The 12,975-nt window shown below is 38.3% G+C and overlaps 2 protein-coding genes across 2 annotated transcripts; one reads left to right on the forward strand and one right to left on the reverse strand.

Moving 5' to 3' along the window:
• Positions 1-653: 653 nt before the first annotated feature.
• Positions 654-9,635, forward strand: LOC135466656 (maleylacetoacetate isomerase-like). Its single transcript, XM_064744273.1, has 8 exons — positions 654-958; positions 2,614-2,665; positions 2,993-3,060; positions 3,865-3,945; positions 5,100-5,177; positions 5,591-5,717; positions 6,652-6,754; positions 7,320-9,635. The coding sequence occupies exons 1-8, from the start codon at positions 740-742 to the stop codon at positions 7,441-7,443; spliced, it is 852 nt and encodes a 283-aa protein (XP_064600343.1). The 5' UTR covers positions 654-739; the 3' UTR covers positions 7,444-9,635.
• An 849-nt stretch (positions 9,636-10,484) lies between these two features.
• Positions 10,485-12,910, reverse strand: LOC135469173 (uncharacterized). The gene is made up of 4 exons (XM_064747715.1): positions 12,781-12,910; positions 12,121-12,292; positions 11,702-11,836; positions 10,485-11,131 (listed from the first exon to the last, which is right to left on the reverse strand). Exons 2-4 carry the CDS (start codon positions 12,269-12,271, stop codon positions 10,890-10,892), a joined length of 528 nt encoding a protein of 175 aa, XP_064603785.1. The 5' UTR covers positions 12,272-12,292; positions 12,781-12,910; the 3' UTR covers positions 10,485-10,889.
• Between the last annotated feature and the right edge of the window lie 65 nt (positions 12,911-12,975).

Here is a 12,975-nt window from a genome sequence, read left to right on the forward strand (position 1 = left end):
TGCTGCTGGGAAGGATGAATGTGGAACTGTGCTTTAACATGCTGTCAGATCTTTCCTTTTATGAACAAATTCATTGTCAAAACGAAGGATTGTTAGCCTGTTGCTCTGTGTTTTTCAGATTATTTAATGTTTATATGTATCCAATAATATTTCTCAGCAGTATTCATTCTTTTTGTTACAATGCATGGTGCATATTAAGGTTTTGGGTCTGTCATGCTTTTGTTTCCTGTGCAACAACTACCCCAAATACTGTAACAATTTCATTTTCAGTTTCAGTTTCACTATTTGTTGCCTCAGATTGACAATCAGCATGATCTATAAATGTTCTGGATATTTAATGATTTCCTTCATTGTGATTGGTCGCTCAAAAACTAGCTTGTTCAAAGCAGACGTTTTGCATATTTAGAATGGGGTAAAAATCTATTTACTAAAATTCTATGAATTTACTTACTTGATTTTGACTGATAAGAACAAAGTCAGTATTTTACATTAGATACTGGTTGCAGGCAGTTAGGTGCACATATGCTGAGTGAATGAGTGCTTAAGGTTTAACGTCGTACTTAGCAGTTTTTCAGCCATGTGACTGAGTGCATGTAAGTGTAGTGTGCCTCCTTCTTGCAGGGCGGATTTCCTCCTCTTTTATAGCCTAGTGCGGCAAATGCTGAGAAAACTGTAATTGTTTGTTAGGTACATGGTAAACATATTTTAAACAGTACAAGGAAGACATCTTGCACCAGTGATGCCTTTATTTTTATTTTTTCACTCGGTTCATGTTTTTTTGTCCAGCCTGAGGCCTCTGGAACTGAACATTTTAGGCAACCCAAGGCCTAGTCGACTTCCACATGGGCATGAAGTGGGCGTGGTCGGCCATGGACCAATGAAAACCTCGCGAGCTCTCCGTGCAGACACTTTGACCTCGGCAGTCCACGTGTGGAAGTTTACAATGGCTGCTGTAAAAGTATGTCAAGGGACCTTGTAATTTACGTTTTATGGCGATTTAAAAAGCTGTGTACATTATTTTCTGTGTCATAATACATTAATCTGAGGTACCACACTGACTGACAGGCGCATGTACCAATGTCAAAGGAAAGCACGAATGTTTACCTAACTGTCACATGCGCTACAACAACAACGTTAACAGTAACACTTCACTTTGCGCAAATTAGTCCCTAGTTTGGGCGCACGGTAGTGGTTTTTGGGCTTATTAGAGAACATTTAATAGGACCTGAAGGGAGTTTATTTATTACCTGTGTATTGTTCGCCTAAGTAAGGGTGGGTGGTTTATGGAATAACCCGAGATAATATGACCTGAAGCTATCTTGTACGGTCTTCATGTGACCTACTTGCACTCCGTGTGAAGTAACATGATCACTTTCAGCTGGTCCCTCATTGAACATGGTCAAAAATACGTGTAGGTTGAACAACTACCGGTACTGCTGATTTAGTAAGAAAATATGTTCTTTGATTAGAGGGTCGGTGGTCCCCTGAGCCATGAAGTAGTAGTGCGTGGGGAGTACATGTTTGAGGATTCATGTACATTATACTGTATGACACATGAACACATCATTTAAATCAGTCAAACTTCAGGATTGAACATCATTATAATGGGTAATAAAATATTGTTATTTAAGGGTTTAACACCTTCATCTGGGTGTTTGTTATGTAACTCGATACCGCTAAACTTTGTTTTGTACCAAGTCTTTTTTACAGCATTTAAGGGATTTGACTCGGTATGAAATAAGGCTCAGATATATCTGGTTACACAACAAACACCAAGATGAAGGTGCTAAATTCTATTCTACCCCAAAAACTGAAGAAAATGTGCCAAAAACGGCATATTTCATGCAGTTGTTACTTTTCACTCCCTATGTAGAGGTCCTGTATTTTAGACCAATCAGTGGTAAGCTTAGGCCACTGCTGTTGACCTAGGGTGCTTATGATTAAACAGAATCACCGGTGTCTCCAGCCTGCCTGAGCCATTCGTGTGACGTTATTGTAACGTGATTGATCCTCATCAGCTAGACCACCAGGATTTCTGTATAGTCGTAAAAACCTCTAAATATTTCAAAGATCCGTATATAAGATGTGTTTTTTTGTTGCGTGATGTAAAAGTATACTGTAGATGTATTATGATGTCATGACACTGAGCTCAGTTTGAAATGTCATGAAACAAATGTTTCTCTTTCCATGTCATGGCATCTGCATATAAAATATCAAAGATGTAAAACAACAAAGGCGATATCTATAAGTTGTGCGAAATAACACTTTTTATCACTAAGAGAAATTCCAATAGTTCAGCTTCATGTAAATGATAAAAGGAAGTCTAACAAGTAAACAAACTCCAGTTCTTATGTTTGTAGAAATAAACAGCTTGGGATGATATTATTTGGGGAGGTAAACGTACTGGTTGGTTTGTTGCGTGACACACTTGATGGTGTTTGAAATGTCATCTCTATTATTATTTATATTTGCACACGGCTTGCAACTTACAGCAGGACAGAAATACACACCTTTAGGTCAACGTTTAATTCGTCATAAGTAATAAAGAATGAGAAACAATTATTTATGGCCCTAATTAAATGTTGCTTATAAATATTTTGTTTTCAATTTCAGCCTGTCCTTTATTCGTATTACCGTAGCTCATGTGCATGGCGAGTCAGAATTGGTGAGTTGTGACAGGTATCTTCACTGATCACATATATGATCTGTTTCGTTATATTGTTGTCACAAGAGGGCAAAAAATCTGTTTTGTGATCCCAGTTTAGCTATCTTTTTTTCCATGGGGAACCAATAATCTAATTTGTGTTAAAAGTACATCTGGTAGGAAATCCAGACTAATTTCAGTTGCGGAGTTTTATGTGAACCACTCTAATTACTGCAAATAACAATATCTAATTGATTCAGATGTCTTAATTATAAGAGACCATGCTGTAGGAATGTATTGCCACTTCTACGGTGTTAATAATATACACCTGTTCTGTATCTATTACAGCCCTTGCACTAAAGGGAATAGACTATGAGTATGTTCCGGTACATTTGGTCAAGGATGGAGGACAGCAGGTAATTATGATTGAGCTATTTTAGTGCAAGAAATTACAGAAAAGCTTAATAGTGTAACACATGGCTGTTGAGGGGCCCTGGACAGCTGGTGGCCGGTGCTGGATGTCCAGAAGCCCTGGACTTTGCAGGTTCATATACACCTTCTGTTGGTTTGGGTTGCAATCTACTTTCCCAAGGGTTGTGCCCAGTTCCTCTTGTAATAATGTTGGTCGCCATCATATAAGTGAAATATTCTTGACTACAGCGTAAAGCACCTGTCAAATAAATAAATGTGCACAAACTTGTTTAAGGCACCTGTCTGATGAGGTGTAGCAGTGATTCCCCTAAGCTCTATCTGGCTTCTGTCAGCCATATTCCTAGCGCCTACCATGTAAAGCATGGAACACGAATCAGCTAATAACCTGTATGTGGGAAGGTATGTGAGCAACCTGCGGATGGTCGTGGGTTTCCTCCTGGCTCTGCTCGGCTTCCTCCCACCATGATGCTGGCTGCCGTCATAAAAGTGAAATATTCTTGAGTATGGTGTAAAACACAAATCAAATAAATATATAAATAATAAACATACAACTGTAGAGAATAAGTTCATTTGAATTTGAAATTCTACATAAACATGTGTACTACATTTTAATGTCAACAAAACAGAGATACATTTATGCAGATGTTCATCTATACATATTGGGGTTGCTTATGAAATGGATACTGAGTGTTGTGGTTGTTGCCAAACTGTTGTTGAGCCCTTCCACTGCCATGGAAAAGCTCTTCATGGACATACTATGTGGTAGATATGTATATGTGTGTTTGCAGCACAAGGAGGATTACAAGACCATGAACCCCATGGCTCAGGTGCCCACCCTGCTCATTGATGGCCTCACCCTGACCCAGTCCGTGAGTCACCTTGTTCCTCATTTCTTATAATTGGTTACATCCCATTAATGGAAATCTGCACGTGATCTGACAGTGCTGCCTCTATGGCCGTATGTGGGAAGGCCTACCAACAAACTGCCGATTGTCATGGGTTTCCCTCTTGCTCTGCATGGTTTCCTCTTACCATAATGCTGGCTGCCGTTGTACAAGTGAAATATTGTTTACGGAGTAAAACTCTATTCAAATGAATAGATACTGGTAAATAATGCTTGAGCGTATATCCATCCTGTGTCTGAAACGGGTTGAAAAAGTGATCCTGGATAGGGCTTGATTGAGGATAAAAGTTAGGGCACCCTGTAAGTTGTTCCAGCATTGACTTTTATTTGAATAAGCACTTTTTCACTCCGGCTAAAGCCAGTTTGAGACAATAATGTTACATAAATTACCTGCTCATGAAACCTTTAAAAGACAAGACAGCACCTGGCTAGGATACTCAGACTTTCAAGTATTATAGTACAAAATGTCAATACTATATCCAAATGGCTAGTGTGAGTTAAGGCAGCCATCTTGAGAATTTTATTCAATTAAACACGTTGTTGTCCGATTGCGCCGCCCAAGCTGTGACGTAGCCTTTAACCGTGAAGTGACCTATGATAACACAGAACGACTGTATAAGATATCAATTTGAGATAGTGTACAATGATTTAATGACATGTAGCCAAAGGGCCATTTCACAAAGTGTTGTGGGGCAGGTCTGTATCATTTCACCACAGACATAAAATCAGTTGATTTACAAGCTGTGTAATATCAGCGTCAGTGCAATACTCATTAGAGATGCTGAACTAAGGTTTATGAGGATGAGAAGACGGCATCTCATCAGACAACACTTACAAGTATTTAAATCTTATGATACAATTTTTTTCTCTGAAATTATTACAAATGAAGAATTAAAATTTTGTTCCTTCCTCTTTCTAGCATACAAGTGATGTTTTTTTCTGTTTTCTTTCATTAAGTGCAGTAAAATAATTTTAACGCTGTGTTCAAGCCAAAGTACTTTATCTGACGTCCGGTATAACTAGGTCAGCACTGTAATTTAATAAACATTTACTTGGGGTAAAAATCACCAGGACAAACCCTCTGAAGGCAGACCACTCAATATTCTCCACTTTTTCCAGATTGCAATAATTGAATATTTGGATGAGACCCGGCCATCTCCACCTCTCTTGCCCTCTGACCCCAAGGACAAAGTCAAGGTTGGTATGGCTGATATCCTATTATTTAATGTTTCTTGCATACTCTGTTGTGGAAGTGATCAACAGTTAAATCTACAGGCTTGTCATTTACGTGTAGCTAGCAGGCTGTAAGGGCTTTCATCAGCTTTTATCCAGTTTCTCCACTCATAAACCGGACTGAAGTCAAGCGAGTGAAATGTTCTTACGTATAACATAAAACATGTGAGGATTTTTATTTATTTGTGTACATTTTCTCTCCCAAGAAAATGATTTGTTTGGAAGATAACATGTGTCCCTCTGGAAAAATGAGTTTCTGCAACAAATGTACTCCATGACCTTTATTTACCTCTTAAAATGGATTTTTGTCCAGCAAATTTTGAGGGCAGGCACAGTACCTCATTTATAATCAGCATGTTACGCTCTGTAATCTTCAGGTGAGAATGATTGCAGAGACAATAGCCTCAGGAATTCAGCCATTGCAGAACCTCGCTGTCCTCCTCCAGCTAGACGAGGACAAACGCCCAGCCTGGGGGAACCGCTGTATTGACACAGGATTCCAGGGTACTTTGTTCTCCCAGACCTGTTCACATTACATACTTTCTGGTCATAAGTCTTTAACTAATGTTGTTTTATGAAAAACCATAGTACTGATGATTATGTTAATTACATGAGACCACTCTTACAGGGATTTGTGATGGGGATTCCCTTGCAACCACTTCAGTGTTGCGTCCCCAGTGAAGTAAAAACTTAATATGTCTTGCTGGCTAACTCTGGAGAAAAAAAAGCTTTATGAGATTTGTCAGATACCTGGTGGAGAGCAGTGGGTTTCCCCTGGCTTTTGGTTCATCCACCCATGAACCAGATTGTCGTGATTTTGGGGGAAAAGTGTTTCCTGCAGGGTTTCGCAGGTTTCCTTCCACCAGCGTGGATAAATTGTATACATGTACATATAAATAAATCTGTGTTTCCAGTGAGTGTTTCCATCGGTGTTTTCTTCATAGAGCCCTTTCATAGGGTTTTAATGGATTCTCAACACCTCACCACAACCTGGCTAATATAGTGCCATTGTGGCATTAAACCTGTTATTCATTCATTCTTAAGGATACCAACAGTAGCTTTTATGAATTGAATTGTCTGCTACCCATGGAAACTTGTGTACTTGCTGAATATCAAAATCTTCCCTGCGAGATGGGACTACAGGAAAATATTTTCTAGAACATGTTTAAGTGGCTTGTTTTCTCATCAGACCAGAGTGGAATTCAAAGATTAAGAGTGACAACATGTGCCTTGGTTCATTTATTAGAACTTTGAAACTTTTATCATAATTATGCATACTAAGGAATCTTGAGACATTTGAGGCATTTTGTGCCTAATTGCTTGATGTATTCTTGGGTATGGCATGAAACACCAGTCAAATAAATAAATAAATTTTGCCTGATGTTGTGTTTCTGTTGTCTCAACAACACTAGTCAATCACTGTCTGTTCTGTTCACAGCTGTGGAGGCCATGCTATCTCAGACAGCAGAGAAGTACAGTTACGGAAATTCCCTCACTGTTGCAGATCTCTGCCTGGTTCCTCAAGTCTACAATGCTAACAGGTTAGTTATCTTTCCTTGTGAATGGTCTCTCATGTGTATTGATAAATTCATACTGCAATAATTAGTTGATGAATGGATTTCTAGGTTAAAATTTACGCTTGGTATGGCCACTTTTAATTGTTGTCTTCTTGATTGTTAGTAATTTTTGCATTTACTTTGAGCCTGGATCAATATTATGCTGTGTATTAGTGTTTTGTTTGCCATATTTATCTGATACATTTAGTAACATGTACATAGTACTGATGCCAGAACACTTTTTGCCATCAATATTGCATACAAAATTAAGCTCACACTACAAGTGAAACTGTGTGACCGTGGGAAAGTTTGTCAGTTACTTGCCAAAAGTCGGTGGTTTACTCAGGGACCATAACTAACCACTGACAGAGGTGAAATATTCTTAGGCAGTGTTAAAAACCAATCCAGCAAATACATTGGATTGTCAATAAATTTGATGTTGGTACATGTGCTTTGGTTAGTTGCCATACGTAATCTCTGCAGTCCGGATGGCTTTTTTGTCAGCAGTATGTCATACTTACATCCATTCTGTGGGTTGTCTGTTTGATAGGTTCAAAGTGGATATGTCCAAATTTCCGACCATTTCTCGTGTTCATGATGAACTGGCCAAACTGGAAGCATTTAAGAAAGCTCATCCTAGCCAGCAACCTGACTGTCCCGATGACCAGAAGTGAATTCTAGTATTATATCATGTATGAATTTGTATTAATCGGAGGACTTATAATTTCTGAACTGGTTGTGGTTGTAATTCGTTTCTAGCATACAGTGGTGTTTTCAGTGAAGGCTATTACTACCTGGGAATTGAACAATTTAATACAGCCTTGAACTCTAAACACATCTTTATGTTATTTTACAGTCAATAAGAACTCACATTTAAGTTTTGGCAGAATTTCTTGGACTGTATTATTGGACTGCATTTGTCATTTTGTAAAAGTAATAAAAAGAAGACGTTTATAACTATACAGGATTTGTACATGTGTTAAAGGAACGTGAACAGTGCTTATACCATTATTTCACCTCATATAAATCCTACAAGATTAGAACAAGGCTCATTTCGTCTCCATTCATTTGGGTAAATCAGATAAAAGATAATTAACATGTCAGACAGTTTATATCTAGTGATATGCAAAATATGTGTGCATCTTGTTTATGTTTTGAGTTTTACAGACTAGGTATAGTTGAGTTATACTTATGTTGGTTTGCTATGTTGGCTTACGTTAAAAGTGTTCTAAACTGATCAGATTTATCTAGTCTTATCCCAGAGTCTCAGTACCAGAATGAGACCAGGATTTGATGCTGGGGCACTAACAAATGTTGTGGGTGTTGTAATATTGGCAGGCCTCAGAACCCTTTACTCTTCAGGGAGAAAAAGTATGGATTATAAGTTATAACTCACATTTCATTTTCAAACTTGAGATAAATTTTAGCACTTAGTATTTGCTGGCTAAGTAGTGAAAGGTGCGGGAACAGGTATCCTTTAATCATATTTGTGTAAGGAACTAAGAACAGAAGTACTCTCCTGACATAAAGAAGAACTGTTTGCAAACAGTGTAACAGAATGTAACTAAAGTATTAATAGATGACTATACCACCACAGCTGCTAATCTAGAGATTAGTATGGTTCCCATGCATTGCAAGAGGTCCTGTGTTTAAATTCAGTGATCTGTGGTTGTCAGTATTACAACCATTAAAACTGATTACCGTAAGTCTCCAACCTTTTCGCTTGTTTGCAAGGTGTTTATTCAAGCATATTCCGAGAACAGTATTCTACATAGCCTGATGAAGTTATATTTTTTGTGAAGTCTTGAAATTTGCCTCACCCAACTAATGTAGTTTTGTCTCTGGAAGCAAATTAAAAATTGCATAAATCTCACTGAAAGTTGTTCTTTCATATGCGAAAAGGTTGAGGAATTAGGGTAGTGCTCTACCTGCTGGAGATTAACTGTCAGAAACTGTTTTACCGTCACTAGACCCTAGACATCAGAGGAATGTAGGTTTTTGTAGAGGAATGTAAGTTTTTCTTTGTTTTTTTTTTGTACGAGTCTCTCTCGGCTCATTGAAGCTGTCACTAAACACTTTTGGAATCTGATGATTCTAGGATTTGTGTATTAACCCAGCTTATGAAAGCAGTGCCTGTTGAAAGGATTTGTGACATCATCATTGCCTAATTTGTATTCTTTCCCCTATGGTTGGATACTGTCAGTATGGTTACCATTATTTCAATCATTCAAACTGATAGTGTTAAAGGTTCTCTAAATGTGTGAACTGGACTGGACCAGTGGGCATGATACAACCTTAATATTTTAGCTGTATCATATCATGTGTTTAGTATGCATACCCCACTTCTACATCATACTATAATTACTATGATTTATTTATTTATTTATTTGATTGGTGTTTTACGCCGTACTCAAGAATATCTCAGTTATACGACGGCGGCCAGCATTATGGTGGGAGGAAACCCACAACCATCCACAGGTTGCTAACAGACCTTCCCACTTACGTCCGGAGAGGAAGCCAGCATGAGCTGGACTTGAACTCACAGCAACCGCATTGGTGAGAGGCTTCTGGGTCATTATGCTGTGCTAGCGCACTAACCGACTAAGCCACGGAGGCCCCCTAATTATTATGAATAAATTGGTCTAAAATGACATTCTTTAGTTCTCTTATTATTGGGTTAGTGTCCGTAGCAGTAGAGGGAAGTAAAGGGGTGTTACATTTGATGAAGTTTTGAAAGTCTATGGGGAGAAAAGAAATTCTCTGTTACTAGGGCATGAAGCCCTGGTGAGGAATTTATTTTTCACGTGCCTATCAAAGAGCCATTAGGTTTATTAATGGATGGTAGCAGACTACCATGATGGAAATGCCGTACTTTTCAATGAGTCTTGACAAATTTTCTGATTTTAACCTGTGGTTAAGCCATTAGAAGTTACAATGAAATCTGACTTCAAATTGATCGAGGGCTTAGACACTTCCAGAAGACTTGTGAAGGCCTGCAAGGGCTTGCTGAACTAAAGTAGCATCAGACCCAAGAAAAAGTGTTCTTATTTGCAATGATTTACCATTTGTGCACTGGCCAATAACTTGTGCAAAGGTACATCCAGGCAGCTGGAAGAGAGTAAAACAAACTTATCTAGTTTTGCTCCTATGAGATTCTTTCCAGTTTTATTATCTTGAAACCAAAATCCACACACTTAGTTATCCCACATCTCGCTGCAATGGCCGAGATGTTAGAACCTAACCCAGGGTGAAGCCTAACCCAGGGTGAATGGGCAATCTTTGTACTTCCCTGGCTTGGCTCTAGCATTACGGGAATTGTTGGTCACGTACTTACATGCACATGTGTACTGTGATATGTTCACATTCTGATCTGATATTTTAGGACACACAGTGCTTGATTTGATCAACTTGTCTTACAGCTGCCAAGAGTATCCCAAAAAGTATAGTTCAAGGTGTAAGCATAAGATGGTAAAATAAAGGCTGATTTGTGTCATTGTGACTGGGTGAGGTGTCATGTCTGGTGTCTTTGGTATGGCATTCCACACTATAAAGCTGTATGCCTTGGGTCAGGCCTGCTACAAGTAGATACTGTTCTGCAGATGGCTGAAACAATGCTAAAAGGGACAACAGACCTCCAGCAAATAAACACAATCAAACATTACAACACATTGGATTCAGAATCTCGACAACAAACTGAAAGCATCTACATATTTTACAGACCTTAATTATTGTAATTTTATTTTCATTTAAATTAACATTCTTGTAAAGAAAACAAATGCTTATTATCCAATAGAAACAGTTATTTCAGGTACTGAATGAAGACCATGGATCAAAAGGTTTTCATTATGAAATTTTACTACTGAATGTAGTACACGTGTTCTGATACATTTATTAGAATTTATTAATGACAAACAACTTTAAAAATATCATTTGTAAGTCATGTTAAAGTTGAGCTAGTAAGAAGCAGGGAAGTGACACTGGTAGTATGACCCATTAAAGACAGGTACACAAGTTGTGTACCAATTGTACATGATTACCCAAGTCGAAGACCTTACAACTGTCAAGAGGACTTGGGTTAACAATGAAACAAGTAGACTATGTCAAGGCAGGTAGATGACCTCTAGCTGAAGATATCATCACAACTGAACAGGCTGATGGGTCTGTCGCACAGAGGTTTGGCCCTAGGAGAAAGTCTCCACTTGAGTAGAGACTCTCTTTTATATGTGGATTGCTCTTTCCTTTCCTTATCATTTTCAGAGGTTTTCAGATTACATTCCCCTTCCAACCACTGCAACCCCAAGGAAGTTTTTTCTTGGCTTGTGTAAGGTGTGGAAGGTACCACTTGTTCTGCTACATCTCCAACTGTAAAGAAGACAAATTTTCAAATACATTCCTTGCTTTTGAAGATTAGGTATGATACCACAAATTTAAACAGCAATATGTTATGACAATGTTTTATACTTGAGGCTATGCATTGCGATCAAGAAGACATCTTCATTGTAAAACTACCTAGTCATCAAACACAAATTTAGTTACTTGTTTAATGCCTTCAAGTTAGATATAAAGTAACAGAATTTGTTGGTTTCATGAGGTAGTTTCACCATGAAGATGGCCATGCATAGACAGAAGTATAAAACATTATTAAAAATATGCATTTATCTTACAATCACCTGCCAGTTGTGAGCATCTATTGTTTTACAGAAAGTAAATTAAACCCTTGACATGCCTGAGTACAAAGAGCCTTCTGTAGTTGACCTAAAGTTTGTCCTGTAAAGATGCACATTCAGAAGCACGTACTGGCCATTAAGTGATCCTTTTGATGCCAACACTTAAGTTCTTTGATAAAAAATCTAAAAATATGTCACTTGGAAAAACTAAACTATAATACACTAATTTTGATCCCTGGATTCTGTGAATGACATCAATGTGTACCTTTTGGTGAGGAAGGGGTTGAATTGCACTTCAGCTTTCTGCGTACCCTGTGTAGTGCTGAATTCTCTTTTATAACAGGTGTCAATCGAGCAGTTGGAGAATGCTGCAATCGTGGGGTGTATGGCACTATGGCAGCTGGCAAAGCAAGATAGTAATACTTTATATAAATTCTTGCAACCTATTTACACAGTGGCAAAAATTTTCAGGAGTACATTGAATACAAATTTGTAATTTGGAATCTTGGTCAGGTTAGGGCTAAAGATTATTATATTGACACCAGTAGCACATTTGTTCCATCCCTTTACGGTATGGTCATCAGACAAAGAGAATACTGTATTACTTGAATTTGGTAGCTGGAACTTGGAAAATGAATTTGGTTACTGATATCTGATGTTATGTTCACAATGAAATGTGCTTACTTGGAGTAGAAAAATCAGCATTGTTTGTGCTAGTCTGGTATCTATCCATGATGTCCGGAACCAATGCCACAGGAGAATTGACACTTGACCATACTGGATGGAGGGATAAAGAGGGTGTAGATGGCACAAACTGATGCGGTGATGCACTCATTGTTGGTAAGGAAGATTTGTGCTGTAAAGAGTAAGGCAGATATATTAAATCTAGAAGTTAATTTGTACACGTACAAACGACTAGCGTGTTTTACTGAATCTTTGGGCGCCTAGTGCGAATGGTTTTCTGTTTAGGAAACTGCAAGCTTCGTGTACATATTACACTGTAAATAGCTTGCAAAATAGTTTTTGGAGAGCACACGACAAAATAACATCCGATGTCGGCGAAAAATACAGTTTTGATGAAGATAAAAGACTGCAACGATGGCCATATGGTATTCAACTCGCCGATCACATCGCATTTTGTAACATGTAAGTGCTTTTATACTCAAAAATGATTAACTTCTGCTCAATTCAACAACAACAAACATCAGACATTCTTTCTCTTCAATGTTGAAAACCGTGTCGAGCGCGTTAATGTCATCGTTTGTGCCGACATGCAAGCTGTAAACCGAATTTTAATTAAATTTTCTGATTGTTAATCCGCATTACGCTTGGTGTAACAAATACCTGTTAATCTCGTCGATCTTTCAATGCAAAACCGGATGTTTCTGTTGATGAAAAAGGCACATTGCCATTTTCCAACTTGGTCAGAGACATTCTACGGAGATTCGTAAAATCGCGCACTGCGAAAAATCTGTCAGCCACAGAGACATCTACTGTCCTAACCAGTAAGGGAGATAAGCAAGTCTTGTTATGTTGGGT

This window comes from Liolophura sinensis, chromosome 6 (assembly GCF_032854445.1).
Source record: "Liolophura sinensis isolate JHLJ2023 chromosome 6, CUHK_Ljap_v2, whole genome shotgun sequence".
In the NCBI taxonomy this organism is placed as follows: Eukaryota; Metazoa; Mollusca; class Polyplacophora; order Chitonida; family Chitonidae; genus Liolophura; species Liolophura sinensis.

Bases quoted from the DNA above. Each gene is read 5' to 3' on its own strand.
- LOC135466656 (XM_064744273.1), top strand. From the start codon at position 740: ATGCCTTTATTTTTATTTTTTCACTCGGTTCATGTTTTTTTGTCCAGC. The intron at 2,666-2,992 runs GTGAGTTGTGAC...TATCTATTACAG, and splicing joins TGCATGGCGAGTCAGAATTG to CCCTTGCACTAAAGGGAATA. The intron at 6,755-7,319 runs GTTAGTTATCTT...TCTGTTTGATAG, and splicing joins CAAGTCTACAATGCTAACAG to GTTCAAAGTGGATATGTCCA.
- LOC135469173 (XM_064747715.1), bottom strand. From the start codon at position 12,271: ATGAGTGCATCACCGCATCAGTTTGTGCCATCTACACCCTCTTTATCC. The intron at 11,837-12,120 runs GTAAGCACATTT...TTGCTTTGCCAG, and splicing joins TGCTGATTTTTCTACTCCAA to CTGCCATAGTGCCATACACC. The intron at 11,132-11,701 runs GTACACATTGAT...TCTTCTTTACAG, and splicing joins AACCCCTTCCTCACCAAAAG to TTGGAGATGTAGCAGAACAA.